This window comes from Muntiacus reevesi, chromosome 12, assembly GCF_963930625.1.
Source record: "Muntiacus reevesi chromosome 12, mMunRee1.1, whole genome shotgun sequence".
In the NCBI taxonomy this organism is placed as follows: domain Eukaryota; kingdom Metazoa; phylum Chordata; class Mammalia; order Artiodactyla; family Cervidae; genus Muntiacus; species Muntiacus reevesi.
Window position 1 is genome coordinate 55,466,076 of NC_089260.1, and position 27,709 is coordinate 55,493,784.

At 40.7% G+C, this 27,709-nt stretch overlaps 1 protein-coding gene across 2 annotated transcripts; it reads right to left on the reverse strand.

Annotated features, from left to right (window-relative positions):
* Positions 1-282: 282 nt before the first annotated feature.
* Positions 283-27,684, reverse strand: TGS1 (trimethylguanosine synthase 1). 2 transcript variants are annotated; one of them, XM_065902833.1, is made up of 13 exons: positions 27,420-27,684; positions 24,503-24,567; positions 22,633-22,805; positions 21,244-22,060; positions 20,531-20,648; positions 19,497-19,583; positions 18,122-18,296; positions 16,184-16,490; positions 15,700-15,855; positions 13,990-14,133; positions 11,896-12,112; positions 10,272-10,350; positions 283-3,115 (listed from the first exon to the last, which is right to left on the reverse strand). In XM_065902833.1, the coding sequence occupies exons 1-13, from the start codon at positions 27,521-27,523 to the stop codon at positions 2,993-2,995; spliced, it is 2,565 nt and encodes an 854-aa protein (XP_065758905.1). In that variant the 5' UTR covers positions 27,524-27,684; the 3' UTR covers positions 283-2,992. The 2 variants fall into 2 exon arrangements, with proteins under 2 accessions (XP_065758905.1, XP_065758904.1); XM_065902832.1 differs by lacking the exons at positions 283-3,115; positions 10,272-10,350 and having other exon boundaries at positions 11,946-12,112; positions 15,747-15,855.
* Positions 27,685-27,709: the final 25 nt, after the last annotated feature.

Below are 27,709 nucleotides of genomic sequence, written 5' to 3' on the forward strand. Positions count from 1 at the left end.
TTAAAAAAATAAACTTATCAAGACACTTAAAAAAAACTGGAATAAAAAGATTAATGTTATTTAGGACACAGAAAAAAATAAAATACTTTCCAGAGTATTCTGCCAGAACAGTTTAACTCTGATACCAAAGCTAAACAAGACACACACATACACGTAAAACATAAGCAAAACAGAACAAAGTAAACTCTTCAAGTGAAATCCATCAGTGAACTAAGATAATACAATATGATAAAGTAGGATTTAAAGACAAAATGCAGATGTGGTTTAATAATTGGAAATATCAAAAGTAATTTAGTGTTTTATTAAATATGAACAAAAAACTCTAGGAAAGAAAAACAGTATCTTTAATTTTAATGCTACTGCAATAACATTAAAAAAAATGCTTCCAACCTTTCATTGTAAAATAAAAAGCAAGGGGAAAAAGCGTCGTTATTATGACATTCCTGGTGTCCTAACCAATGCAACAGGAAAAGAATATGTCAGCAAAGAGAACAACTCATGTAGATGTCATGATCCCTATTTAGAAAATCAAAGCAAAATGACAGAAAAGCTATCAGAACTATCAAGAGTTCTAAGGTGACTGGATGTAAGGAAGAAATCAAACGCACTGTTTCACACACACACAATACACTTGCTAGAAAATTTAACAACAAAAAAGATCCTATTCAAAATTAAAAAAAAAGTGTGAAGCATCAAGCAATAAACATGGCAAAAAATATAGAAGATTTACAAATGACACGCTACTGGAAGACATAAAAGACCAGAATTAATGAAAGGACATTTCATAAGTTTCTGGAGAGGAAGATTCAATGCTGTGAAGATATCAGTCTTTCTAAACTGAAAATTTAAAATCCCAAAGGCTGGGGTTTTTAAAATAGACCTTGATAAATCCATGCTTATCTAAAAAAGTAAAAATGCTCAAGAAGAGTCAAGAAAAACTTAAGACACTAATAACAGAAGCCAAAGCTATCAACACATATAACAAAGACTACAGTAATCAAAAACATACGACACACACACACACAAACATGGCACCAGAAAGGATGAGTGATCAATGGAAAAAAAAATTTTCACAAACAGAATATTATACACACATGAAGGTCAAACGTCAAACTGATGGAGAAGTGTTAGCTCATTTGATGGTAAATGATGTAGCAATTAGCTATTCATTTGGTGAAAACATTAGATGCCTAACACATGTATTTTAGGTAATAAATAAATGAAAAACTGCTCACAGTTACTAGTCATCAGAACATGCAAATTACTTTGTTCAGACCGGTGACAGTAAGAAGTGAAAATATATGATGTTTTTGAGGCTGTGGGGAAAACCAGTCTGTTTCATGCATAGCTAATGAGAATATACATTTCTGTAGGGCAACCTAACATGATACACTAAATAAAAAAATAACCACGACCTTTGACTTAAAAATTCCACTTCTAGGAACCTACGCTACTTAAAAATACACACTGTAGTACTATCTGCAACTGCAAAAACTGGAAACAATATGAGTTCATAGTTGAGTAATGGTTAAAGAAATTCTCACAGATTTGTATTATGTGACTGTTAGAAGACATATACGTATTTCTGTGGAAAAATTTGTAAGACATTAAAAACAAAAATCAATCCAAGCCCATACCACCCTACTGTGTGAGGACAAGGTTACAGTGAACAGAGAAGTGTCTTAAAGGATACACACCAAAGTGTCAACAGTGGTTGCCTTTGGGAAGAGGAGTGGAAATGTGAGCAACGGGGATGCAGAGAAAGGGTCGAGGCAGGGAGGACGGTAGGGTAGGTGTGTTAACTTTGTATTTAAATTACTGGAATATATATTCACTTTTAATAAAAGTGTTTTTAAAAAGTTTCATAGTAAGAAGATAAAAACAAAACAAGTTGGACTAGAACACGATTTGGCTTCTAAAGAAGATTTTGTTTGAACAATGGGATTGCTTGATAAGTTCTTTGGACTACTGATAATCTATCAGTGAGTCATTTTATAAGTCAGCTATATCTGTGTCATCAGCGGGCGCTTCCTGTTCTATTTGCATACGGTCATGTATGTTCAGTAAGACAAATTAGTTTTAACAATAACAACATAAAGCATGGAAATGCATTGTGGACAAAGTATATGCATGAAAGGTTAAATGACAAAAACTAAAAAATAATCGGTGATTTTGGATATCTGCTTTAACCCCTCCTGTCTCTCACCCCAAGAGGCCAATAAGCATATTCTAGTGCTAAGGGCCATGTACAGAGCTGTGGATGACCAATGCTGCCATTGTTTAAAAAATGGTGACAAGTTTATGGTATAGACACTAATGCTACCTGATGAAAAAGTATAAAAACCTAGAACGCTGACAGATTTTGATGTTGCAGATTCAAAATTAATTAATTTAATCCTTACTGATCAGTTCAACTGCTCCCATACTGCAAGGCAAACAGCAAACTTCGTGATGTTTCAAGAGACTAAAGTTAGCATTGCTACATTCTCCACCAGTTGCTTTTTAAGTTATTTTTTTCTAATATTTACTGGAAATTCTCTATTTCAATCCCCTGACTCCATCCCAGTCAAAGCCATGTTTTGTTTAATGTTTAATACATCTGTATTATTGGAAGATAAAGGTCCCACATCCCCAGTGGCCAGAGAGCCCCATGTCCATGAATTCTAACCTACTTGTAAAAATGACTGAACACACTTTTTAGATTAATAATTAAGAGAATATTCTTCCTCTGTTGACTGCCATTTTAATAGAAAAAGAATATAAACTTTTACATTATAAAATATATTTCATTTTTCCCATAGAAACCTAAAAAACACTAACTATAAAATAAACAGATGCTTAAAAGCAAATTTCACATAGTATTGCACCAGTGGGGGAAACTGTGTATTTGGGCACTAGACTCTGGGCACAAAACATCAGTGAGCACAGAGAGAAATTCCGGTGAATGATAATCTGCCTGCTACATGATCTTTTGGTCTCTGCCCCACCTCACTTATGATTCAGAGATTGATCTTTGGATCAGGTCCCCAAAATAAGCAGTGATTGTCTTCAATCTATTATTAAGAAAGTTTTGTTCTATTTCCACTTGCCCTCCAGGCCCAGCCAAGGATGCCACCTGAAAATGGAACAGAAGAAAGTCAAACATACATAAGCATGATTTCAAAATAAACCTTCTACTCAGATGCTTTATCAGACAATACCACGCAGGCTTTTTATTTAAGACTTTCAAATAATGAGGCATCTCAAACACTGTCACGTTCCAGGTGGGTATTAGTGAAGTGTTTGGTAGCAGAAACACTTGTTGTTTCAGACACTTTTGACATTAGGGTAGGACCATGGTGCTATGTTATTGTATATGACCTAATCTCTCCGAAGCCAGAAGTTACAGAACTTAGAGGAACAGAAAATCAACATATCCTTCCCTAATATCAGGTTTACTTATTAAGACAGAACACATCAGAGAGCGAGACAGACCTGTCCATCTCTCACAGGAGCTCCAGCTTCTATGACCTGACTCTTGCTTCCTGGGTGGCCTCTGTGCTGTTCTCCCAGCCTAAATCACCTCTTCCACCTGCTGCTCTTGGATGTGTATATTTTCAAGTCTCTCCTCCCCCCTTTATTGTGATTAAATATACTGCTCTTTTTGGGGTCTACTCGTAAATGGTGACTGGCCCCATTATTGAGAAGCTAAAAGCACCACCATCTCTCCACCTCTGAAGAGTTAACCTCAAAAGGATGCTTCACAAGAGCAATGCTTTACTACCCCAAGTGCTTACACAGACAAAGTTTCATTTTAGTCCAGCATCTTTTGTCTAACCTCTCAGGTCTATTACTAGCAAATACACTCCCTTCTAACCATGATTACATCACCAGAGACCAGTTTGTTGAGGGTGGCAGCGGGGTGAAGAGAAAGGGGGATGCAGTGGAAGCCTGGGAGTCGGAGACCTGGAGACAGGGAGTCTGGGATAGAGGGCTCCCGGAGTACCAGGGACCAGTACCAACAGCAGAGGCACATACCTCTGCAGTCCTGTCCTTGTAACCAGCAACACTGCAGCTGCAGCAACACTGCAGTGTTCTGCAAAGAGAGGCGCCATTTGGAGACAGGGAGTGGGGGAGAGAGGGCTCCCCGGAGTACCAGGGACGGGTTTGGAGGTGAGACATCTAATCTCAATGGTATTACATGTGCTCTACCAGCTTCCAGCAGGAACTAAGATTTGCTGTGTATCATCAATCAGCATGTATTCTAAAGCACTTCAACTTCCTCTTAGAAAAATGTCACAGATACAGAAATAGGGAAGATGCAAAGGTCATTCCATGGTACATGCTGAAAGAAAAAAATAGGCTGTCCCACTAGGAAAGTAACAATGTCGATATCAACCTCTCCCACTGAGATGCAAAGAGATGGCCCTGTTTTTATCAATAGGGATAGATGACAGCAGAAGTCAAACAGTATCTGTTACAATGAGAAGAAGCACGTATATATCCCACTGTTAACTAAAAAGGCATAAGATAAATAAAGTAAAACTAGAAATGAAAAATAGTGAAGTCATCTCAGAGCAGCAATTATTAGGAAGAAAGAAGTGTTTCGTTTTCTATTCTGATATCTTTGTGCCTAGGCAGTGTATTAAAAAGCAGAGACATCACTTTGCTGACAAAAGTCTGCATTGTCAAACATGGTTTTTCCAGCAGTCAAGTATGGATGTGTGAGCTGGACAATAAAAAAGACTGAGCGCCAAAGAACTGATGCCTTTGAACTGTGGTATTGGAGAAGACTCTTGAGAGTCCCTTGGACAGCAAGGAGATCAAACCAGTCAATCCTAAAGGAAATCAACCTTGAATATTCATTGGAAGGATTGATGCTAGAGCTGAAGCTTCAATACTTAGGCTACCTGTTGCAAAGAGCCAACTCATTAGAAAAGACCCTGATGCTGGGAAAGACTGAAGGCAGGAGGAGAAGGGGACAACAGAGGATGAGATGGTTGGATGGCATTGCTAATGCAATGGATGTGAGTTCGAGCAAATTCTGGGAGATGGTGAAGGACAGGGAAGCCTGGTGTGCTGGAGTCCAAGGGGTCACAAACAGCTGGACATGACTGAGTGACTAAACAACAGCAATCTTTGTGCCAGTCTGATTTTTCACAAGGAAGGGCAAATGAAGAATTTTGTCTTAACCAATGAAAGGTGTATTGACTAGTATATTTAAAATATAATTGTTTCACAGTAATTTATCTATGAATTAAGATATAACTTAATATAACATATAAGTTATGTTATAAGTTACAATATAACTTAATATAACATTTCTCCCATTTCTTTAAATAGTGATTTACATAAAGAAAGTTGAGATTGGCAAAGCAGAAGTTTTCTCTGGGTGTGGGGTGGGGATTGAGAGGAAGAAGAAAAGGAGAAGAGATGAGACGGGTGAAGAGGAGCGGCACTGAGCTGAAACAGCAGCAAAAAATCTGCTGGAACAGGGAGAGCAGAGCAGCCAGAGGTAAGCGGCCACATCTCAGTTCTACCAGTAACTTGCTCATCAATGCAGAAAGCCATTAAGATGAGGTTTGGCTTCTTAAATCTAAAAAGCAGGAATATTATCTATCTCCCTGAAAAGAGCACCCTGTAATTCATACACAGAATTACATTAAAACGAATCTGAGAAGGTAGGGTTTCCTGCACTTGGGGGTTTAAGGTAGAAAAAGGAATGAAGATGTCTTACATGGGAGTTTTTGAAGTCTATGACAGATTATTTAATTCAACAACTACTGAGTAAATGGCTCAAGGGTTTTTGTTGTAGGCAATGGAGTGCACCAAAGCCAAAACCAAACCAAAGGATACATTCATGGATCTCTCATTCTAGCCAGGACACTCAGACGATGGACAACTAAAGCAAGTATTGAAAACACCAATCTAATGTTTAGAAAGAAATTGAAAACAAAATTAGTATGTTACTTTAAGTGTTCTATTTAAAAATGATTTCTAACCTTAGCCTTTTTGTGTTTCTAAAAGATATTTTCACAAGTACCTATATTTCAAGGTTAGAATTCTAGAGTTGAAATTATAACTATGTAACTAAAAATTATGTAGTTCAAGGCAATAAATAATATTTTGTTTCAAGCAAACTTACTGCCATCAATTTACAGCTGTCTTTATTTTTCACTAGTAGGTTTAACTGACAAAATGTCATCTAGTTCCTTCCCCTTTTTTAAGTTTAATAAATGGAGAGGGGTGGGGTAAGGAGAGGGAGAAGAGGAAGAGGAAGGAGGGAGGAGAAGGGAAGGAAAGAAGTAAATAGATAAAAATCAGCAGTTCCCAGTTACAGGCTATATTTTTGATATTGGACCTACATACACTACATTTACCAAAAGAAACGCCAGTCTGTTTGGACAGGAAGTACAACTAAGAACTGGACTCTCATGAACTCGACTTCATGTCAAGCATGCCACTCTGCTCTTTCTAAATCTCGCAGTACCATCTATTCTCTCATTTTAAAAATCCTACATGTGGTATACCCATGGCTGATTCATGTGGATGTATGGCAGAAACCAACACAACGATGTCAAGCAAGCATCTTCCAATTAAAAATAAATTCAAAAAGGAAGTTATTAAAATATATCAAACAGATCAAAATTGGAAAAAAAAAATCCTATATGTGGATAGATTTTCTTCATTTAAAAAAGAAAAGCTGCTTTCCCACAGTAATTTGATCCAAATTCAATACTGGTATAATGCATTTGAAATTTCAAGTTTTTTTTTTTTTTTACTTTTATTATTCTCTAGTATCATTACTCCCTCTAGAGGTAGAATATGTGAATAAGCTAGCTACCAACTGCAATTCTGGCAGGTGTGTGAAGTAAACCAAAATTTAAGAAAAAAAGTTCACTTTCTCCTTGGACAAGCGTTCATTTAACTAGAAAAAATATACTCACTCAAACTTTCGTGATAGTGAATTTCCTATAGTCATTCAAGTACCCAAATATCCCATCTAATATTTAATAGAAGGATCATTTAAACTAGCTTAAGGATCATTTGAACTAGTGAGACTAGTTATGATGCACAATTTCTTAAAATTTCTTTTCCTTTTCTTGATGTGTATCATTTACTTGTGAGAAAAACAGAATTATGGAATAGGCTCAGCCTTATCTTGGAATCTAGAACGCAGATCTGAGTCACATGAGTAGCAGATGTTAGGTTTAATATTCAATTTGATATAAAAATACATAAAGCCAGGAGTGAGTGCTTTTTCTCCTGTCATAGCATACACTACCTGAGACCCGACCTTTAGACACAAAGGCTCGCCAGTAGATGACAAGCACCAAGATCTAAGACCACCCCCTTAAAACTCAGAGGAAGAGCGCAGACTTGTTCATTCTGTTTCCTCTTCCTTTAACCCAGAGCATCTCACTGCTAGCGGCACATGACAATCACTTGGGGGGTTTAGAAATTCATGTGTGGGCCTCAACCAAGAAAGTAAACTGGAGAGAACCTTCCCCAGCAGACTTGAGTGTCAGCAGTTTAAAAAGCTACTCAGTGACACCTGTACAACTCTTAGAAAGCAGGAGAAAATCTTCAAGACACTGAATTCAGAATGCAGCCATTTCTGGAGATGACATCAAAAGCACAGGCAACAAACAAGAAAATGAGCTAAGTTGAACTTAACAAAATGAAAACATTTTGGGCATTTGAAGGCACTACTGAGAGAGTAAAGAGGGACTTCCCTGGTGAGCCAGTCCCTAGGATGCTGCACCCTCACTGCAGGGAGCTCAGGTTCAGTCCCTGGTCGGGAAACTAAGATCCCCCAGGCTGTGTGGTGTGGCCAGAACAACAACAAGAGTAACAAAAAACACTTCAGAGGCAACCCATAGGATGAGACAAAAAACTAGGAAAGCATATATCCAATAATGGGTTAATACCCAGAAGACACACACATGAAAAGATGCTCAGCATCACTTAGGAAAGCGCAAGTCAAAAGCACAGTGAGGTACCGTTCCATACCCACTAGGACAGTTACTACTGAACAAAAGACAAGTGTTACTGAGACTGTGGCCAAGTCAGGGCTCTTGTGAACTACCGCTGAAAATGTAAAGTCATTCTGCTGCTGTGGGGAGCAGTCCAAAACCTACAAATAGAATCACCATGTGATCCAGCAGTTCCATTTGTGGATACATAACCAAGAAAGCTGAAAACAAGGACTTGACCAGACGTGTGTACACCCGTGTTCATAGCAGCATTATCCACAGCGGTCAAAAAGGTGGAAATGATGCTGAATGTCTGCAGACAGGTGACAGGACGAACAAAATATGTGTGCATACAACAGGATGTCATTCAGCCTTAAAAATAAAGGAAGATTCTGACACATGCTACAACATGGATGAACCTTAAGGACATTATACTAAGCGACAATAGCCAGACACAGAAGGACAAATATCTATGACTCCATTTGCTGAGGTATATACGAGTAGTCAGATTTGCAGACACAGAGGGTAGAAGCTGGGTGTTGGCGGCAGCGGTGGACGGATGTGGAGTTAGTCTGTGATGGGTACAGAGCTGTGGTGTCAGAAAAGAGAAAAGTCCTGAGACATATGATGCTGACGGCTGTACCACAACATGAATATATTCAGCGCTCCTGGACTGTATGCTTCAGAGTGATTTAGGGTGAATTTTGCCATGAATATTCTACCACAATTAAAAAAAAAAACACCTACTCAAGTGATTTAATTTGTAGCCAGATCTGAAACCCAGCATTCCAAAGATTAAGCAGATGAAGCAGAGATAGGAAAGGATAACAAACCAACACAAGTTCATGTTCAGTACATAAGTGTTACTGGTTGGTAGAGGAGAAGAGAAAAATCTACAACCTGGGATGTGTGCTTATAAATTAGATTCTGTCATTTTACAATTTGGGGGGTGGTGTTTGCACCTTGTGGCTCGTGGGATCTTAGTTCCCTGATCAGGGATGGAACCCATGCCCTCTGCAGCGGCAGCAGTCTTAGCCCCTGGACCACCAGGGAAGTCCCCATTTTACAAGTACTAAAGATGTGCACTTTCCCCTCTAGAGAAACCATGGTATCTTTACCTATTGTTCCTCTTCCAAATCTTAGTAATGTTTACATTCTTTCCACAACAAACTTTATGACAGGATCTTCTGAGTAACAGACACAAGAATTTTTGAACATTTAAGGGCTGAAGGGACTGTGAAAAATGATTTACCTCTTATTTCACTTATTATTCAAAAAACCCATTAGATGGGATAGAAAGAATTTACATATGTGAGGAATGAAGAACAGAAAGAAGTAATCTCCCAGAAGGAAAAAGGAGACAAAACACCAGAAAATTCAGATATGGGACATTAACTTTCATGTAATAGATGCCCTGATAAAGGGAAAGAGATGGTGAGAACATAGCTGAATAAATAATGGAGATAATTTCAGAGTAAAATATGATGAACAAAGTTCAGTGAGAGTCAGTTCTCAGAGTGTCAAATAGGAGAGAAAGGAAAAACCAACACCCAGCAATGCTGGAGTAAAACTTAAAGATGAAAGACCAAGGATTCTCAACAGCATACTTAGCACAAAGCAGATATGTGATGAAAGTGAAACTGAAAGTCGCTCGTCGGACTCTTTGCGACCCCATGGACTATATAGTTGATGGAATCCTCCAGGCCAGAATAGTGGAGTGATAAGTAATTACAAAACACATCAACGAAAGCATGAAACCAAGACATCCTCAGATCTCTGTGAAGCAGTTATTATTCTAGGGAAAAACCAACATGTTTAAAATAAATGTTTGTGATAAGAACAGAACAAGGGCATGTGAATGTTAGTTAAGTGACCTACACCTCAAGACCATAGAAAAAATTGTTGGTCACATTAAGGTTTCATCTGTCTGTGTATTTCCATCAAGGCTAACATGTTCAGGAATACCTAACACCTATTCTCAAGGCAGGCTTCAGTAAATATACCTTGGCTATGTCAAGTGTGCAAGACTGGAACACAACGCATTCATCCTTTCAGGACATGGAATGAAAAGCGCTAGTGTTCTGTTTATGGTCATGTACGCCAGGAGCCAAGGAGATGAACAGGATGAAATGGGCATGGGCAGACTTAACTGCTAAGCACTTCCAGTTTTCTAATAATAGAAAGAAAAAAAAAAAAAAAGCCAGGCACTTCTCATAAACATGCTCTCAAGTAAAGAAATACTCTCTATCTTTTTCTGTCCAGTCTCGGTAACAGTCACACCAGAGGTTTATAGAAGAATCTTCAGTAACGGCTTACCTGGTCGACATCAGCATTTCTTGGAAGAAAAAAAACGATATTTTTAGTGATCTTCTGGGAAAGTCTGAAAATTTCAAAGGTGGACAGTAGTTAAAGAAAAGTAACAAAAACAGCAGTTGATTTCTGAACAGAGATATGTTCTTCAACTGTTATATCATAATCCAAATGTATTCCTATATGGAACAGTGCTCTATGTGTATGTTAGTTGCTCAGTCATGCCCAACTTTGAGACTCCATGGACTGCAGCCCTCCAGGTTCCTCTATCTATGGAATTTTCCAGGCAAGAAAACTGGAGTGGGTTGCTATTCCCTTCTCCAGGGGAATCTTCCAGACCCAGGGATCGAACCTGGGTCTCCTGTATTATAGGCGGATTCTTTACCACTGAGCCACCGGAGAAGCCCAATAGTACCTCTAATGGGACCTAAAACAGAACAAAGGTCCGTCTAGTCAAGGCTATGGTTTTCCCAGTAGTCATGTGTAGAGGTGAGAGTTGGACTATAAAGAAAGTTGAGCACTGAAGAATTGATGCTTTTGAACTGCGGTGTTGGAGAAGACTCTAGAGAGTCCCCTGGACTGCAAGGAGACCCAACCAGTCCATTCTAAAGGTAATCAGTCCTGAATATTCATTGGAAGGACTGAGGATGAAGCTGAAACTCCAATACTCTGGTCACCTGATGTGAAGAACTGACTTATTGGAAAAGACCCTGATGCTGGGAAAGATTGAGGGCAGGAGGAGAAGGGGATGACAGAGGATGAAATGGTTGGATGGCATCACCAACTTAATGGAGATGAGTTTGAGTAAACTCCGGGAATTGGTGATGGACAGGGAGGCCTGGCGTGCTGCAGTCCATGGGGTCACAAAGAGTCAGACATGACTGAATGACTGAACTGTTTCCAACAGGTCAGGGATTAGAAGTTTTATCTATATATTGGATTATCCTAGGGGTAGGAAACCAAGAGCTAGAAACACACACTCTTTCTTTCTTTCTGCTATTTCCTAGTTTTTATGAAAACAGGATGAAAGGGAAAGCACAATAACCACATCTTTCTAGTAAAGAATAAAGACAGGTAACTCTGTCCACTGTATTTTTCTAAATTTTCATTAGCGATTTAAAACAATTCCTGTTAAGAGCCATAAATGACTCCTTTGGGGCATCGAGATAAAAGGAAAAATAACACATGCTATTCTTCCTGAAATAAGGGGTTTGCTCCAGTAACCAGGAGGAGTAACAGGCAGAACTTGGAGACACAGAGAACTCAGGTCAGTGTGAGCTGAAGAGAAGTCAGAGGACAGTCAGCCAGAGTCCAGGGACAGGTCCTGAGGAAACCCCTGATTTCCAGACAGTAATTCCAAACAATTAATGCCTTTTAGTTCTTATTTTCTAATGGGACAATTGGAGAGTAATCAATGGAAACATAACCTCATATTTGCTGTAACATTTGGCGATCAATCACCAGTTAATTTTTATGCAAAACAACTGGAATCTATCAAGTGCTATTAGCTAACATCACTCCTGTTCACTAATTACACACACACACACACACACACACACACACACACACACACACACATTTCCTCTCCACAACCACCGTTTGAGTGAACACTAGGACTTCCAAAGGATATCCGTCAGGAGACATCATGGTGCTGATGTCAAAGATCTCGGCAGTGGCGTAGTCTGGTCCCCCCCAAGGCGGGCTGAGAAATACAACGTCGGCTGTTAGACTAGAAGCCAGCTGCAGGAAATCTCCACAGATGAACTCGATCTTGTCCACTACGCCATAAATTTCTGCATTATTGCGAGCAAGATCGATCTTAACAGGATCAATATCGATGGCAATCACTAAAAATAGAAACAAGAAGGAGGAGTTCGATGATGCTGATTGTCAGTTATACAGACGAGTTCATCTTCTGAGCAGTCTTTATTTTCTGTGCGTTTAAGTCCCTTTTAAAAAGACTTTTTAAAGAGGGATTTGGTCACATAAACGAGAGAATTTAATCTAAAAATTTCACCCTACCTAGGAAGATTCACTTGTGCTATATCATGAAAATGAGACTAAGGACGTGGCCTGCAGAGCTATCTCATTCAGGCCGCTGGGCCAAGGCAAGCAGTGAGGTGGCTACCCAGCATCCCAAGGCTGGTCTGTGGTCAAGAGAGCTGGATGGTAGACACTTGGGAAGGTGATGGCTGCACAGACAGCTTAGAAATGCTAAGATTTCAGAGAAGACCAATTTCCTCAAGATGAGGCAATGTCCAAAAGTAGACAGATTTGACAATGTCTACAGAAAAGCAAATAAAACACTTTTTGACAAACCTATGTAGCCAACTTATGAAGAAGAGATGCAAAAACACCTGCTGGTGATGTTTAATGAGACATTTTAGGTAGAGGGAACAGACATCATGTTTTTACCATATGGACTCTCATTTAATTTACTTCAATTTCATAATTAGCAACACAAACGTAAGTTAATTCCAACTCACTCGTGACTTGCAGTAAATTACTCATGTGCACCTGTGTGTGCAACAGGATGTTAGTGGCAATGTTTTATGTCTGCAAGGGCGGGGTGCAATCCTGATGCATACACCATGGCTGACAAGGAAACGGCTGTATTACAGAAAATGTTGCTTTCAAGGTTTGTTAATGCTTTGGGGAAATAATGCACTAAGTAAATCACTGAACAATGAACACAGGCACCAACCCTATGTTGCAAAATCATACATCCACAACACTATTCTTCTAAATAACATTCATATTTATAAAAGGGACAAGGTCCTTTTTAGCTGCTTAATCTGCTGAATTGATAGCATGGAGACAGATGCAGAGATACCTTGTCAACAGCAAAAATTCGACAGAAAAAAGCGACTTCCAACACCAACTGTATTTGGCTAATCGCCCTGTTTTCACCTGTGCTCTCCTGGAAGCCATCTTTGTTTTCAGGCCAAACAGTGTGAGCAACTCAACCTGGCAGGTGAACGAAGTGCTGATAGGTACTGGAGGATGCTGCGGGGAACTGCAATGTCCAAGAACGGCAGCTACCTGCCACCTGTTCAGTCTCATAAAGCCTCCCCCGAAACCCATCCCAGGAGGCAGCACATGTACCCATCTACTTGACACAGTTCCTGGCAGATATTTAGTAACAAGTTTTCTTTTCTGGGATTCCAAAGTCAAACAACCATGAGGACAGTCTAATATTTAAAAGGTTCTTAGTGTCTTAGGATGTCAAAGCTGAAAGGTAACACATGGTTCTCTCAATTTAATGTCTCCTTTCCATTAAGAATAAAGGAAGTCCAAAATCATACAGCGGGTAAGGGCAAAGCTGGACCCCACCTCCCCTGCTGCACCATCTACGCTTCTCTTCTTCCAGAGAACAGTCTCCCATTTTAATAGTTTTACTTTTATATCATGTTATAATCTTGCCACTGCTGAGCTGAGTCTGTGTGATCTTGGGTACATTATTGCATGTTTTATTTCTGATTATTTGTAAAACCCAGATAGTATAAAAGATACATATCACAAGACTGTTGACTAAATATATTGATACATATTAAACACTTACACCAGTACACAAAGTGTAGTCTTAATATATACTATTATTGTTAAATATCTGGCATTAAATTATCAATGATTATATCTCAGTAAAGAAAGGGCTGAAGGAAAATGAAGCGTCTGATGAATAAACTGAAATTAGTTAATGAGTAAACCACTGATGACCAATTACCTCTCTTCCCTGTTAGGGCAAACTGAATGGTATTTCCTCCAACTCCACAGAAGGCGTCCACCACAGTGCCACTCTCCAAGGACTGGCTGACCCGGCCTGCAATATGCTCTGCAATCTTCTCGGGAGTAACTGAAAACCAGCCCTCTGCAAACGGAGAGGCTTCTGTTAGGACATTCAGTGTCAAGAAGCCAAGATAGACACAGACACAGCAAACATCGATGTATACTACTGAATAAATACCTAAAAAACAACTCAGTTTCTCTTTTCAAAAAATCATATATTATCCAGTTTGAAAGAAAGGTCTACAAATTTTGTTACAAACAGAGCAGTACTACCCCCAGTCCCAATTTCCACATAAACAACCACCTCTACTTTTGCCTGATTCTTTTACAAAACTCCTCCAATAACTGAAAGTAATACTGATTTTTCTGTTTGAAGTAGTAACAACTGCCTGCCTATCGTGGAAAATAGAAAGATAGCTGTTCTATCTGATCAACTCCCCAGACTTCACTGAGGCTCGCAATTAATTCATTCCTAGAGGGGAAGTAATGAACCAGATTTGTACCAGACACTTGGCAAAATCTGCAGAAAGCAAGGATGTGACAGCAGGACTGTAGGGTTGTCTTCATCTTCAGAAATGAAGTCCTGTGTCCACTCCACAGGAAAAGGACACTGCCCTCCTCCTTGTCCAACAGAAGGAATTTACATTTTTCAGAATGATATTTCTCTGAACAAAAAATGATGCACCAATTTTGCTATTCCCTCCCCCTGCTTTTTTAACCAAAACTTTAAATGGTTCCTCACTGCTAGAATAAACACATAACCTCCTATTAAAGAATTATCAGTTTTTATTCAGTCTTATTTCCCCAACAAACTCTATGTATGCTCCCTGATATACAACATTTTACAAATAATTTTAAGAGGTTCATGGAACCTCAGAAACTCCACCACAGATCAGTACCTCCTGATTTTGACAGTTAATAAAGACCAATATTTAAGTAGCCCCAACACGAAAATAAGTGTCAGTTTGTGCAACTGAGTGTAAGTTAGCTGTTTAAGGTCACGGTAGGAGAGCTGGAGAAATAATTCAAACTTTCCAGTGTTAACTAACTTACAGCTTTCTGCACATCAGATGTTCTGTTTAATCATCTATCAATTGTGCTAAAAATACAGAATAAACCTGAGTCTAGAATTTAAAAAACATGTATGTATACAAATTGAGAGACACTGTGGAAGATGACTGGCAGCTGTTCTTTGGAAAATGTCAAAGTCATGAAAGGCAAAACGGTTGAGGAACTGTCCCAGATTAAAGGAAACTAAAGAAACATGAAAATAAATATAATATACGCTCCTACACTGGAAGGAAGAAAAATGCTGCAAAGGACATGATTAGGATAACTGATGAAAGGAGAGCACTGCTTTGTTGATTATAACATGGTAACAATGTTAAATTTCTAACCTTATCATTGTTACATAAATTGATCATTGTTACATCATTGTTCTTAGAAAATACACACCAAAGTATTAAGGGGTTAGGAGCACCTGGATCAGAAAACACACACACACAGAATGACAAAGCACAGGTGGCAAAAGGGTAGAAAGAGCTCAGTCTGGGTAGAAGGGATATGAAAGTTTCTCACAATTCTTGTAACTTTTCTATAAATCTGAAATTATTTCAAAACAAAGTTAAAAATTACACATCCACTTTACCTCTGTCTAATTTAATCCCATCATCAAAACGGGAGAAGAGCCTGTACCTCTGAGCCCAGTACTTCACCAGCTCAGGCACAGCAGCGATCTCAGGGGGAGGATTCAGTCCCTTTTTGTTCTTCTTTTTCTTTTTCTTGTCCTTCTTCTGACTTTCAGCTAGAACAAAAGAACCAATACAGATGCTGACTACAGAAAGAGGAAATCACAGAAGTTATCTAAAGCGTGGCTACATCAAATAACTAGAGTTTGGGGCTGCGCTCCAGAACACGCAGCCTGCAGAGCAGTGTGGTGGCAGACGCCAGACTAATGGCATTGATGGAGGGGCTCAAATAGCTCCCTATGTGAGTTAACTTTTTATTTTACTGTGCTTGTTCAGCCAAGGGGGCTCTGAGTCTGGAGGTGTAGATGATCGTAAACGATAACGCGGGAAAGGCACACTGAGAACAACGACCTTCCGCCCGTGACAGTGAGAGCACATTCTCACCTTCAGCCTCTGCCTGGCGAGGGTCCGAAGCAGCCTGGGGCACACAGCCCTCTGTATCTGTCCCAGCAGCTTCTGGGCTGGCCCCGTCATGCTTCTCTGCTCCCACTTCCCCAGATGGACACACGGCAGGACACGGTCCAGGTTCTGCCTCACTCGTTTCCACTGGGTCATCCCCCTTCTCAACAGACACTTCTGGTTCCTCTGAGCCACTGCTTGTGCAAGTGTCTTGCACGTTTTTATGAGAAACCGACTCCGGCGATGCTTCCTCATCCACTGGTTCATTAACCCATTTTAGAAATTTTTCTACCTGAAATGTTAAAAGATGTTACAAGCATGAATTAATTCTCTGTTACAAAGAACATGTCTACCTGCTTTACCATTTGTGAGTTGACAAGCTGTGTCACAGTGTTAGCTTAGATACGTACACTACATCATACAAGTTAATGTGAATAAGTAATTCCAACCTAAATGCACTGTGTTACCTGGACATACCATAATCTCACTTAAATACAAGACGATGACCTTCCTGCAAGCACTCAACACTAAGAGGATAAAGGTCTCTGTTCCAGTAACTTTCCATTAGGTCTTCTAAAAATATAACCGTACTATACATTACCATTACAAATGCACTCACCTATTGTTGAGCCATAACTTTTAGTTTTTCCAACTATACAGAAATTTCTGCAATGGCCCAGGCTATTTGATCTATGTTAAATGGTACTCAGCATCAGAGATGAACTATACAAAGACCTAGTGTCAATCCGTCTAAAGAAAATGCAAGCTGCCTTCTAACAAAGCAGCAGAGTCAGTAAAGTGACTCCTAAGAAATAGGTTTCTTCTTTGAAACGTGAACAAGGCTCAAGGTCAGATGATGAACACGTACATGCAATTTTCTAACAAGAATATCCTTCATAACAGATCTTCCTAAGAGTCAGGAGATGAGAATAAGAGTGACAGACAGGCGATGGGCAGAGACCACGACCCAGAACCTTCCTTTGGGGGCACCAATCAGATACTAAGGGCACAACAGCCACACTGATTTTGCTTCCTTAGCCACACACAGCAGTTATGTTTCAGCTCTTCATCTATGCACGAATGTATGGGACTACCACATCCAACACAGTATAGGAAGACCTGTTAGACTGATCTAACCGGTACTAGGAAATTTGTTTCAAATATAACCAGGGCCACTCACATAGTAAAATAATACCACAAACCAAGCAATCTGAAATACAGTAAAACTAAAACCAGCGATAATTCTGTAGCATGTTTTGGAAGGATGATGAAGTTAAGAAAAGATAATGTACCCTAAGGGTAAAAGAAAGTCATCATGGGGCTTGAGACTTCATTTCATTGCTCTACAGAGCTGCTCCAGAGGTGGCAAATACAAAACTGCTCACTGGATGGTGCTCTTTTTCTATAACAGAGAAGGATCACTCATGAAACCAAGCAAAAGCAACTCTAATTACTTTTGTTTCCTAGGTACTCAGAAGGCTGGTACAGTAAAATCTGAGAGAGGGGATGTGCGTGCTCCAGTTAACAATGTGAGTCACTAAATTAGTCTTGGGGCTCATGACATCAGGGTGAACCTGTCAGTGCAAAGTTAAGATTGATCACCTCTAGATGACCTCAAGATTAAGGCTTACAAAAGCTGCTGTCAGATATCAAGCCTCCAGGATGGTACTTAGCCTGACATCACCTATTTACTGTTCCACATGTTACTACTTTGTAGATTTCAAACATCCCCATCAGATCACCCCTAAATTACCCATTTTGCAAATTTCATTCACACAAAAAAAGCCTTGAAGAAGCAAATGGAACAGAACTTTTGGTGTCCTGACAACCAGAAGCAGCAGGGTTCTCATTTGCAAACAATTAAGCAGCCAGGGTTACAAACTGAGACCGGGTTTGCAAATATAGAGCAAATGTTACACACACCTTACTCAAAGTTCTGCTTTTCTTAAAACCAGTTTTCTCTGACTCTTCAGTGAAGAAGATGTGCTTGTTTTTCATATTGATTTGTCGTCTCATGTCCAAGGACTTTGACTTCCGCTTCATGTTCTTCTGCAGATACCTGACCCGCCGGTGACTGAAGTTGGAAATTCCTCCATATCTGTTGACCAAACCAAAAGCAGCGGACTCAAGACATGAGGGTCTACAGATTTGCTTCTTTATATGAAAAGAGAAGAAACTAACAATTTTCACTATCTCCTATTAGCAGTCAATGTATTTCATTTTTTTAAATTATGGAAATTAGGAAATAAACTTAAACATGCAGAGGACTTTAGGGTCTAGCTTGTAGATTAATTCTCAAGGAAATGTGAAAGACCACAGGTGGGAATATCAACATATCTTACTTAAAACAGAAAGAAGTTATATCGTAAAATGTAACTAAGAAACAGCAGGAAACTATAACCCCAGTGCTCCTTGGGGAAAATACAATTTTTCTCACAGTGAGGTGATGCCAAAGCTCTTCTAACCCTATTCTGGGTATGTTCAAATTATCTTGAAAGTGGCCACTAGATTCTTAAATCAATCTGAACTCACCTAAGAAGTAAACCCCCATTACTAAAGTAACTAGAAAACATCTGCTGATCTAACCATCTGAAATTTTCCAGTCCTAGAAGACAAATGTCCATTGTGAAGCCTTCGCTGACTCTCTGAAGCCTCACTAACTGCCTCTCCTACAGACTATTAGGGACCTACAGTGTAACATATAGTTCAGCACTTACAGATAAACTCTGAAGAGTCTGGCTTTAAATGTCAAGTGTATCTTCCACCCATATTATAAACTTAATAAAAAATGTACCTTACCCTTCTTTTTTAAGTGAAATTGTGTGCGCCAATAGAAGAACAGTTAAGTTAAATTCCAGGTAACAGAATAAATCTCTGTGAATATATAGCAGCAAGAGCTACCTAAGTGATTTCTCAATAAAATTACATGTGGTTAGAGATAAATTCTACCAGGAATTTTAAAATGTGGCAGTTATCAGGAAAACCTTTTATATTACTAACTTCTATAAACTCTAGCCTTAAATGATTATATGGCTTGGAGTACAAAGAGACAGTTACAATTTTGTAGACTAAAAACACTGGATTGCTATGAAGTGCAACTGAGTTAATAATGTGAATATATCAAATGCACAGTGTTAGTGCTACAATTCTTACTAATAAGAGAGGTTAATGCTTTGACTGTTACACCTCAAATGCCAGGAAATAGGTAACCACCATTCCCTATCTGAGTATCAAGAAAGCTCGAGGACTGCTGAGTGGTTAAGATTTCTAGAAGACAACAGCGTTGATGGAACATTACTTTTGCCCTGAGCCGTGCTTGAATCCTAGAAGAGAACCATCGTTGTCAAAGTCTGAGTCCGGGTTTTCATCGAGGTCCAGCTCGTGACTAAACAAACAAAGCAAACAGTGATAAGCCATTAACTATAGAGCCCACCAGTTCAGGCAAATATTAAAAGTCAACCCATGTAAACTTTCCCATCACAACAGTTGACCACAGCTCACAAACCCAGAAAGATAGGAAGAAGCGTAGCTCAATCAGGATTTACCAAATGAGATCAATTACCTAGTAGTGTTTGGGACACAGTAACAAGCACTCAAATCTTAAATCAAGTAATTGTGTCTATTCCTGAACATGGTACATATATAGATTTCTCCATTTTCTTTTGGAAAAACATCAGTTAACCTGTAACCTTAACTAATCTCCTAAGTGATATCTCTAGAGGTTTTCCTTAAAAGCAAACAATGAAATATTTGAGAGGTATCAACCCAACCAAAAAAGTTACAGAAGAAAAAATAATGTTAAGAAGGTTCTGATGAAAGTGATATTAAAAAACTCAGTGTTGTGTTTAGTTGCTAAGTCATGGCCCACTCTTTTCGACCAAATGGACTATTGCCCAGCAGGCTCCTCTGTCCATGGGATTTCCCAGCAAGTGGGTTGCCACTGCCTTCTCCAGGGATCTTCCCAACCCAGGAATGGAACCCATGTCTCCTGCCTTGCAGGCGGCTTCTTTAGTGCTGAGCCACCATCCCCACCTTTTGTGGAAATCTTCTAGAGATCTCTACTACATGGGTGACAGTAACAGATGAAAATGATGAGAAATAACTCTTGCAAATTAAGTTAAGCTCACTGTATGTATATGTAGAACCTACGAGGTCCCAAGAATATAAGTACACACAAGTACACACATAGTCTCTGCCTCTAAGAAACTGAGGAGTTAGCAAGAACACGTGTTGTTTAGAAAGAGCAGGTAGAGGTGTGCTCTCCTTCAGGAAGCTCCCTAGTTTCTACAGCGTGCTGGTGTGAGCTGGAGAGAAAGGTGCTGAGTGGCTCACCTCCTCTTGAGTTTGCTTCGCTTCTCTTCAGGCGGCTCGTCTCCACTCTCGTCCCCATCAGTCCCATTGGGGTGGCGTCCATCTCTGACTGTGTTTGCTTCTGAGGACTCCTGTGAATCTAAAGAGGTGGAGATATCACAGTGGGTTTCTGTCCCTGGTTTGACAACTCTTCTGTCATTTCCAAAGGCAATCAACATCTTCCAGGGCAAAGAACTGCATGCCAGACCACATCTATTTATTCTGTGTATCCACATACAGAATCTGCAGCTAGGTCTATGAAAGTCTAAAAGTTCCCATAATCTAACTACTTGAAATGTCAACTAAGAAATTCCACGGTGGTCCAGAGGTTAAGATTTGGCGCTTTTATGCCTTCACTGCTCTGGTCTGGGTTTGATCCCTGGTTGGGGAACTAAGATCCTTCAAGCCAGGGGGTAGCCAAAGTGAAAAAAAAAAAAGTGAACTGTGAAACTACTTTTCCTCATGGCTTCCAAATCTATACAAATTAATCCACAAAGTTACCTCTGTGACATCTTAGCTATCACACTTTGATGAAATCCTAACCTAAGTAACTCTAAAGATGGCATGGTCACATTTAATTAAAAACAACTTCTCTTTCTTAAGAAGCAAATACATCTAATGGTCTCTCATATAACTCTTAAATTAATAACGGAAATAACAAAAAGACAAGCACCAAAAATCTAGGCCAGTCTTACCCTGAGCTGGCTGGTCTGTACTTCTGCTCCCAGACGAGCTGGTTTCCGTGGTTCCTCCATGACTCGGTTCACTGTGGCCAGAAGCAGGGCATTCTCTTCTGCTGGGAACTTCACTCAAACACTGATGTCCATCAAAACTTAGGGAAATATCTAGTTGTCTCTGTTCTACTTCCTCTGAATTCAGATTTATGTTACTAATTCCATTGAGAATTTCACTGTGATCTTTATCACTTGAACTAGAGCTTTCGCTGCCAACAGATAAAGACGGAGAAAAAAGTTCGGCTGCTTTCACGTGATTTTCATCTTTCTTGTTGTCAACTTCTATTTTAGACCCACCAGGGTCTGTATCTTGGCTTTGTGAGGCATCAAAAGTCCAGCCCTGAGCTTCCCAGTACTGAAACTGTTCCAGATAGTACCAATACATCTGACTGTAGTGCTGCTCCCACTCCTCCTTTGTGTCTGGAACATTCCATGGTTCTGGACACAGGGTCTGATCTGCATGTTTCTCTTGCCAGCTTTGCCACAGCAGTCCTCCACCGTATTCATTCCAGTACTTTTCCCACATCTCTGTAATTTCCAGCTTTGGACCTACTGTGTTTTCAACGGGAAAACTTTCAGCCTCAACATCTTTTTTGCTTTGAAGTGTGTACTTTCTGGTGTTCTCATTCTCAGATGAAGAAGGATCGTCCGAAGCTGAACTGTCATCTTCTTCACATTGTCTCCAGGATTCTCTCTTAATTTCATCTAAGTACTTCTTTCGATGTTTTTTCTTTTTCTTTTTCATCATTTTAACTTTGTTTCTAGTATTCATAGATTCCTACAAAGAGAAATAACTTGAATATAAACTGCACTTAAGAAACTATAAGAATAGGTAGAATCTAAATCTATCTTGACATTAAACAAAATACCCTTAACCTCCCAACCTGGGTTTTAGTGACACAAACAAGTGAATAGTACTATCTACGTTCCTAAAAAGAGGAATCATCACGCATGAGACATATCACAACCAGAACCATAAGTTCTAGTTATCTTGTAAATACGTACATACATTTAAAAACAGGTGTATGTGTGTGTGCTAAGTCGCTTCAGTCATCGTGTCCGACTCTGCGACTGTATGGACTGTAGCCTACCAGGCTTCTCTGTCCATGGGATTCTCCAGTCAAGAAAACTGGAGTGGGTTGCCATGACCTTCTCCAGGGGATCTTCCCAACCCAGGGATCAAATCAGTGTCTCTTAGGTCTCCTGTGTTGGCAGGCTGATTCCTTACCGCTAGCACCACCTGGGAAGTGTCCTAATTCAAGAAAGCATTAGATTTGGGATAAAAAAATTCCGTGTGATATTTTATGAAGAAACTTAAGAAACAAACAATTAAAGTAAACTAATACTTACCTCAAAATTCTTATGTGCGGATATCCTACCAAACTGAAGGGGCAATCCCATACTCCTCATGAGTTCAGCCTCGGAATCCAGTTCACTCTCATCTGGGTCTGGGCATCTGTTGTCGTGAGGCTTTGCAGAGCCCTGGGAATGGCTGCCTTCCTCCTCTCCCGTGGCTTTTTCTCCTACACACAGTGGTTGTTATGTTAGCTTAGTTTCAGAGAAGATTTAAACGCAGGTTTTATCATCCTCATTTTAATGAAACAGAACTTAAGATCCAGAGTTATTACATGACTTGCTCAAAGTAAAGGTGTGCAAATGTGACAATTTTTAAGGGGAAAAAAAATAAAAGGAAGAAAAAAAGGAATTGATGGGAATGTGGACTAGTGAGGAAACAGCCTCCTAGAGCCAAGACACAGCTTCTAGTCTGGCTCCACCTGCCGTTGTCCACCCAGCTGCCCACTCAGCGCACTGCACAGAGCGCCTCCTCTTGCTCGGCGCTGTGCACGAACTGAGGATGTGCGAAGGAACACAGCAGGGAGGCCCTGGGAAAATGGCCCCATTTCCACATTCCCATCTGCAGCACCGCTGCACTAGAGCAGTGGGTTTAACATGATGACTTGGGGGTTATTTTAGGAGTTGGTAATAAGAAAAGTGAGAGGCAGGTCTTTAGGCCCTTCAGGGGTACTTCAATCTCAACTGGGATTTACAGCCTGGGACTCTGTGGGAAAGTTCATTTAATGAAAGGTTTCACTAAAAAGGTCTGAAATCCACTGAACTGGAAGATCTTTTCAAGCTCCCTGATTAGAGAAAACCTGTTTACTTTATCCTATTACGGTTATCCAAAAGTACATCATAGCACTAATTGGACAAAAGCCACTCAAATGCTCTATTTAAAAAATGTGAGACAAAACACTCTACATGAACATACTCAATTAGGGCTGAGCTGCACTGCAGCTAAACAATCTTAGGCAACAGAATGGGAATCTTACACTACACAAATGAAGCCTAAGAGATCCTATGGGCAGAAATTCTACTAAAAGCCAAAGAAGGAAAGATACCGATCTAGGTAATAAAAGAGACTCCACTCGCCAGCCCACGTAACTCATGGAGCCTCAGGAGAACAAATAGGGAAGATGGATCAGCTACATATGCTGTATGTTCCCCTCGGGCTATGCATATTCCCTCATGTTCAGTGGGACCCTAGGGTCTAGAGGAATCTTATTTGTCACACTGAAACACAACCAAACATTCTAACGGGTGGGTAAGTGACGATGCAATGATGGCTCCGTCATGTGAGAGGTGGGGAATTTCTCAGGTCACATGACATGCTACTTGTGCTGGTTTCACCTACTACACCTTGGGCTGCAGTCTTCCCTCCGTGTCTGGAGAAACATAAAGATCCACATGGAAGGGACAAATGGGGTCCTGACAGGGAAGTCTGACAGAGACCCAGGTGGTTTTCGGGTGAGGCTCAAAGTGTAGACGAGATTCTATTTGTTATGTGGGAGAGTAAATACAGATGGTAGCCCCCTTACTTCAGGCCAGACTGTGGATATTCCCTCGGAGTTGACCCTGAACCATTAACCTATGAAACTGCTCAAGTACTGAAACAAGGAGGCCGTGAGAGCAAGGTGGCTCCAATGCCTGGCTAACCCAAGCCAGCAAACCAAAACCCAAGCCAGACCCAGGGCACTGGGATCTGATAATATGAAACTTAAGCACACCATGCATGAGCAGCCAAGTAAGCTTTCCCAAATAAGGCAAGTGCTTAAACTACGACCAGTCAAATAACCTCCCTGCTTCGCTTCCGCATCTTTTCTATACAGTATTATGGCTAATTTTAGTAAAAAAGGGGCTATATGCCTTCATACCGTATTACCTGCACTGTTGTCATTGTCTTTAACATAGTAGCCTTTTAGTCCCAAATTGTACAATTTCCGATCTCTGTGAAGCAAATTAGAGAGTCAATACTGACAAAATTAAACTAGAGAAAAAACAAGGTTAAGGCAGCACAGATTAACAAAAAGGTTAAAAAACAGAAGAGCTCTCTGCTAACACATTATTCTTATCTGTAATACAGAGGTGATAACACATAGCTACAGGGTTCTAACAAGGATTGACTATACATGTGAAACATTTGGTATAATCCTATGCAGTGCACACTATAATGATAACTACTAATTATTAAAGTTAAGTGGCAGCTCTGGATATTGGTGGAAGAATCTGATCCTCCTTGTGATATACAAACAGGGAAATATTCTATAAATTTGCAATAAGAAGTAAGCATAAATGTCAGAAGATTTATCTTACAGATTTACAAACCCATGTGCAGACCCTACTCCGTCTGCAAATAGGACTAGTAGACAAGACAGTCATGGTCTGAGCTTGTTTTGGAGACTAACATAAAATGAAGTTCTTACTAAACTGAAACATAAATCAAGATTGAACAATTTGGTCTCAGTGAGTTTTAAAAACAGTGAACAGATAAAACTTTTCTTTACATTATCTCCTCTTAAATTTCTTCTTTACTAAGAGAGGAATTTCATAACCAAAATAAACCTAGCAGAACACTTAAAATAAAGGGGGGGGGGAATAAAAATTAAAAAAAAATAAAATAAAGGGGGGGTTTATTATTTTATTATTATCTTCCTACCAGCAAATCAATCTGTAATACATTCCACTGTATCTGCCATGACAAGGCCATCTGCAAGAAGACCTAATACAACTTTTCTAATGTAGTGACAATAAATCCAAAACAAAACAAAACTCTTGTACACTTGATGTATTTCATATTCCCCATTTATTTATTTTTTGGTACTTCATGAAATATAACATAGGTGGTGACTTAGAAGGACAGTGAATGGGGAGGGGATGAAGAGCAATTGGCAATATGTCCTCTGACCCCCAACAACTTGGGGCCCCAGTGGGTGGGGGGGCAGCCACAAAAGGGCATCAGTGGTGTGCCGGCCAAGACCCAAGGACATGGGGCTCCATGTGGCCCACAGTGGCAGCCTGCCTGCCTGCCTTCTAGGTGCTGGGGCAGCCTAGCAGGCCCTGCCAGGTCCAGAGGATGGAGCAGAAGACCCTTGTCTGTGGCTGAGGAGCAAGGGAGACAGGTGCCCAAGGTTGTCACCAGTCTACCCCAAAGCTACAGATGATCTGAGGCAGAAAGACTGCCAGCTCTCACATTTCTATGGAAATTCTTTTTCCCACTTAGGGCAACTTTCAAACATCTCTAAGAGTGCTCAGCACCAGGGAAGGTGCATTTCTGATGCAGAGTATTCAAAGAATTTCCTGTTATACCTGCTAAGAGATCTCTATAGAGCCATCTTTGAGTTTGCTAAGTGTAACTCAGTCCACAAAACAGAGTGACTGGGGATATGTTATCTGGACCTGGTGGGCTTCGCTGGTGACCCAGCTGGTAAAGAATCTGCTTGCCATGCAGGAGAGGCAGAGTTGATCCCTGGATCAGGAAGATCCCCTGGAGAAGGGAATGGCAACCCACTCCAGTATTCTTGCCTGGAGAATTCCATGGACAGAGGAGCCTGGCAGGCTACAGTCCACGGGATCACAATGAGACAAGACTGAGCAAGTAAGCACATACACACATACACGCGGACCTGGCACATGATAAAGACCAAGTGAACTGTAACTGCTGAACTGAATTGTAGGGCTGGAGACCAGACCTGCAGTGGAGTGACGGCAGGAAGACATTGCCCTCTAAGAGGCCTGGGCAAGCAGCTCATCGTCATACCTTGAATACAACCACCATTACTACTGTTTCTAAGTCAGCTTTTTCTCACAGCACCAGACATGTGGGTTGTCAAAATACACGCCGAGTAAATGATTCTTGGAAATTTCCGAAGTGGAAGTAGCCATTTCTCTACTGTAAAGGGACCGTGCATTCATGAAAGCAGTCAAAAGGAAAGGGAATCCTTTCTAAAATGGCTGAAAGGGGAGCACAGAGATGTTTTGACTCGCCCACTACCCACACAGCTCATTTGCCGCAGAGCTGGGATGTGAAACCATATATTCTGTCTCTAAGTACAGTGCTCTTAAATTCTGGTTTGGGAATCTGTTGTGGGGGAAAATACCCACGGGAAATGATTTTGCTATGCTTTGTATGAAATCCTAGAGATCACCACTAGACAACATCACATGGGTGTAATACAGAAAGTATATTTCACTTTCTTCAGTTTTCAGTGAAAGTGTTAGTGGCTCAGTCCTGTCTGACTCTTTGCGACCTCAAGGACTGTAGCCCGCCAGACTCCTCCCCCCATGGAATTCTCCAAGCAAGAATACTGGAATAGGTTGCCATTTCCTTCTCCAGGGGATCTTCCAGACCCAGGGATTGAACCCAGGTCTCCTGCATTGCAGGAAGATTCTTTACCATCTGAACCACCAAGGAAGACCAACAGTTTTTTTTTTTTTTTAAAAGATGTTAATCAAAAGTCAGTCATCTTCAAATCTTCACCCTGTGAGGTCACATCCCAGATCAATTTCATTCGCATTTCATTCCCCTTGCTTGTAACCGTCCTCTCAGGTGGCGAGTGTAAAATAACAACCACCGGCCACCATGTTTTCCCCTAACAGCCCACAAAGCAGATTTCCTCCTTCACCTCAAGGCCGCAGGCGACCACCCCACCCTCTGAAGCCCGAGGACTTTTTCCCCTTTCCGTAAGCATCACGGTACTCGAGGGTCGGACGCGCTGGCCGCGGTTCCTAGGGCTCCATCACCACGAGTCTGGAGCCCAAGCCACACAGGTCGGGGACCGAGCGACCCGTGTCGGACTTACTCCACAAACGCCCGCGAGCAAAGGCAGAGGATGCGCGAGCCCTCCCGTAGGTCTTCGAGGAAGAGGCACATCTCCGCTACAGGCCTCCACTTCTTGCAGTACATCGCAGCGCCTCAGAGGAGGCGGCCACGGTGCAAACGGCGCGGGCCGGCCACCCCGCCGCGGCTCGGCCGCCGGAGGCCGAGGGACGGACAGAGGGAAAACCCCTGGCTGCAGGGCAACGGCCCGGGATGGCTCAAGCGAGTGTCAAGCGAGCAGCAGCCGCCGGAAGTGGTTGGGGCGGTACAGGA

Excerpts from the sequence above, each read along its gene's own strand:
- TGS1 (XM_065902833.1), bottom strand. The coding sequence starts at position 27,523 with ATGTACTGCAAGAAGTGGAGGCCTGTAGCGGAGATGTGCCTCTTCCTC. Across the intron at positions 22,806-24,502 it reads AGACAATGACAACAGTGCAG|GAGAAAAAGCCACGGGAGAG; the intron begins GTAATACGGTAT and ends CACTGTGTGTAG. Across the intron at positions 22,061-22,632 it reads CCGCACATAAGAATTTTGAG|GAATCTATGAATACTAGAAA; the intron begins GTAAGTATTAGT and ends TTCTCTTTGTAG.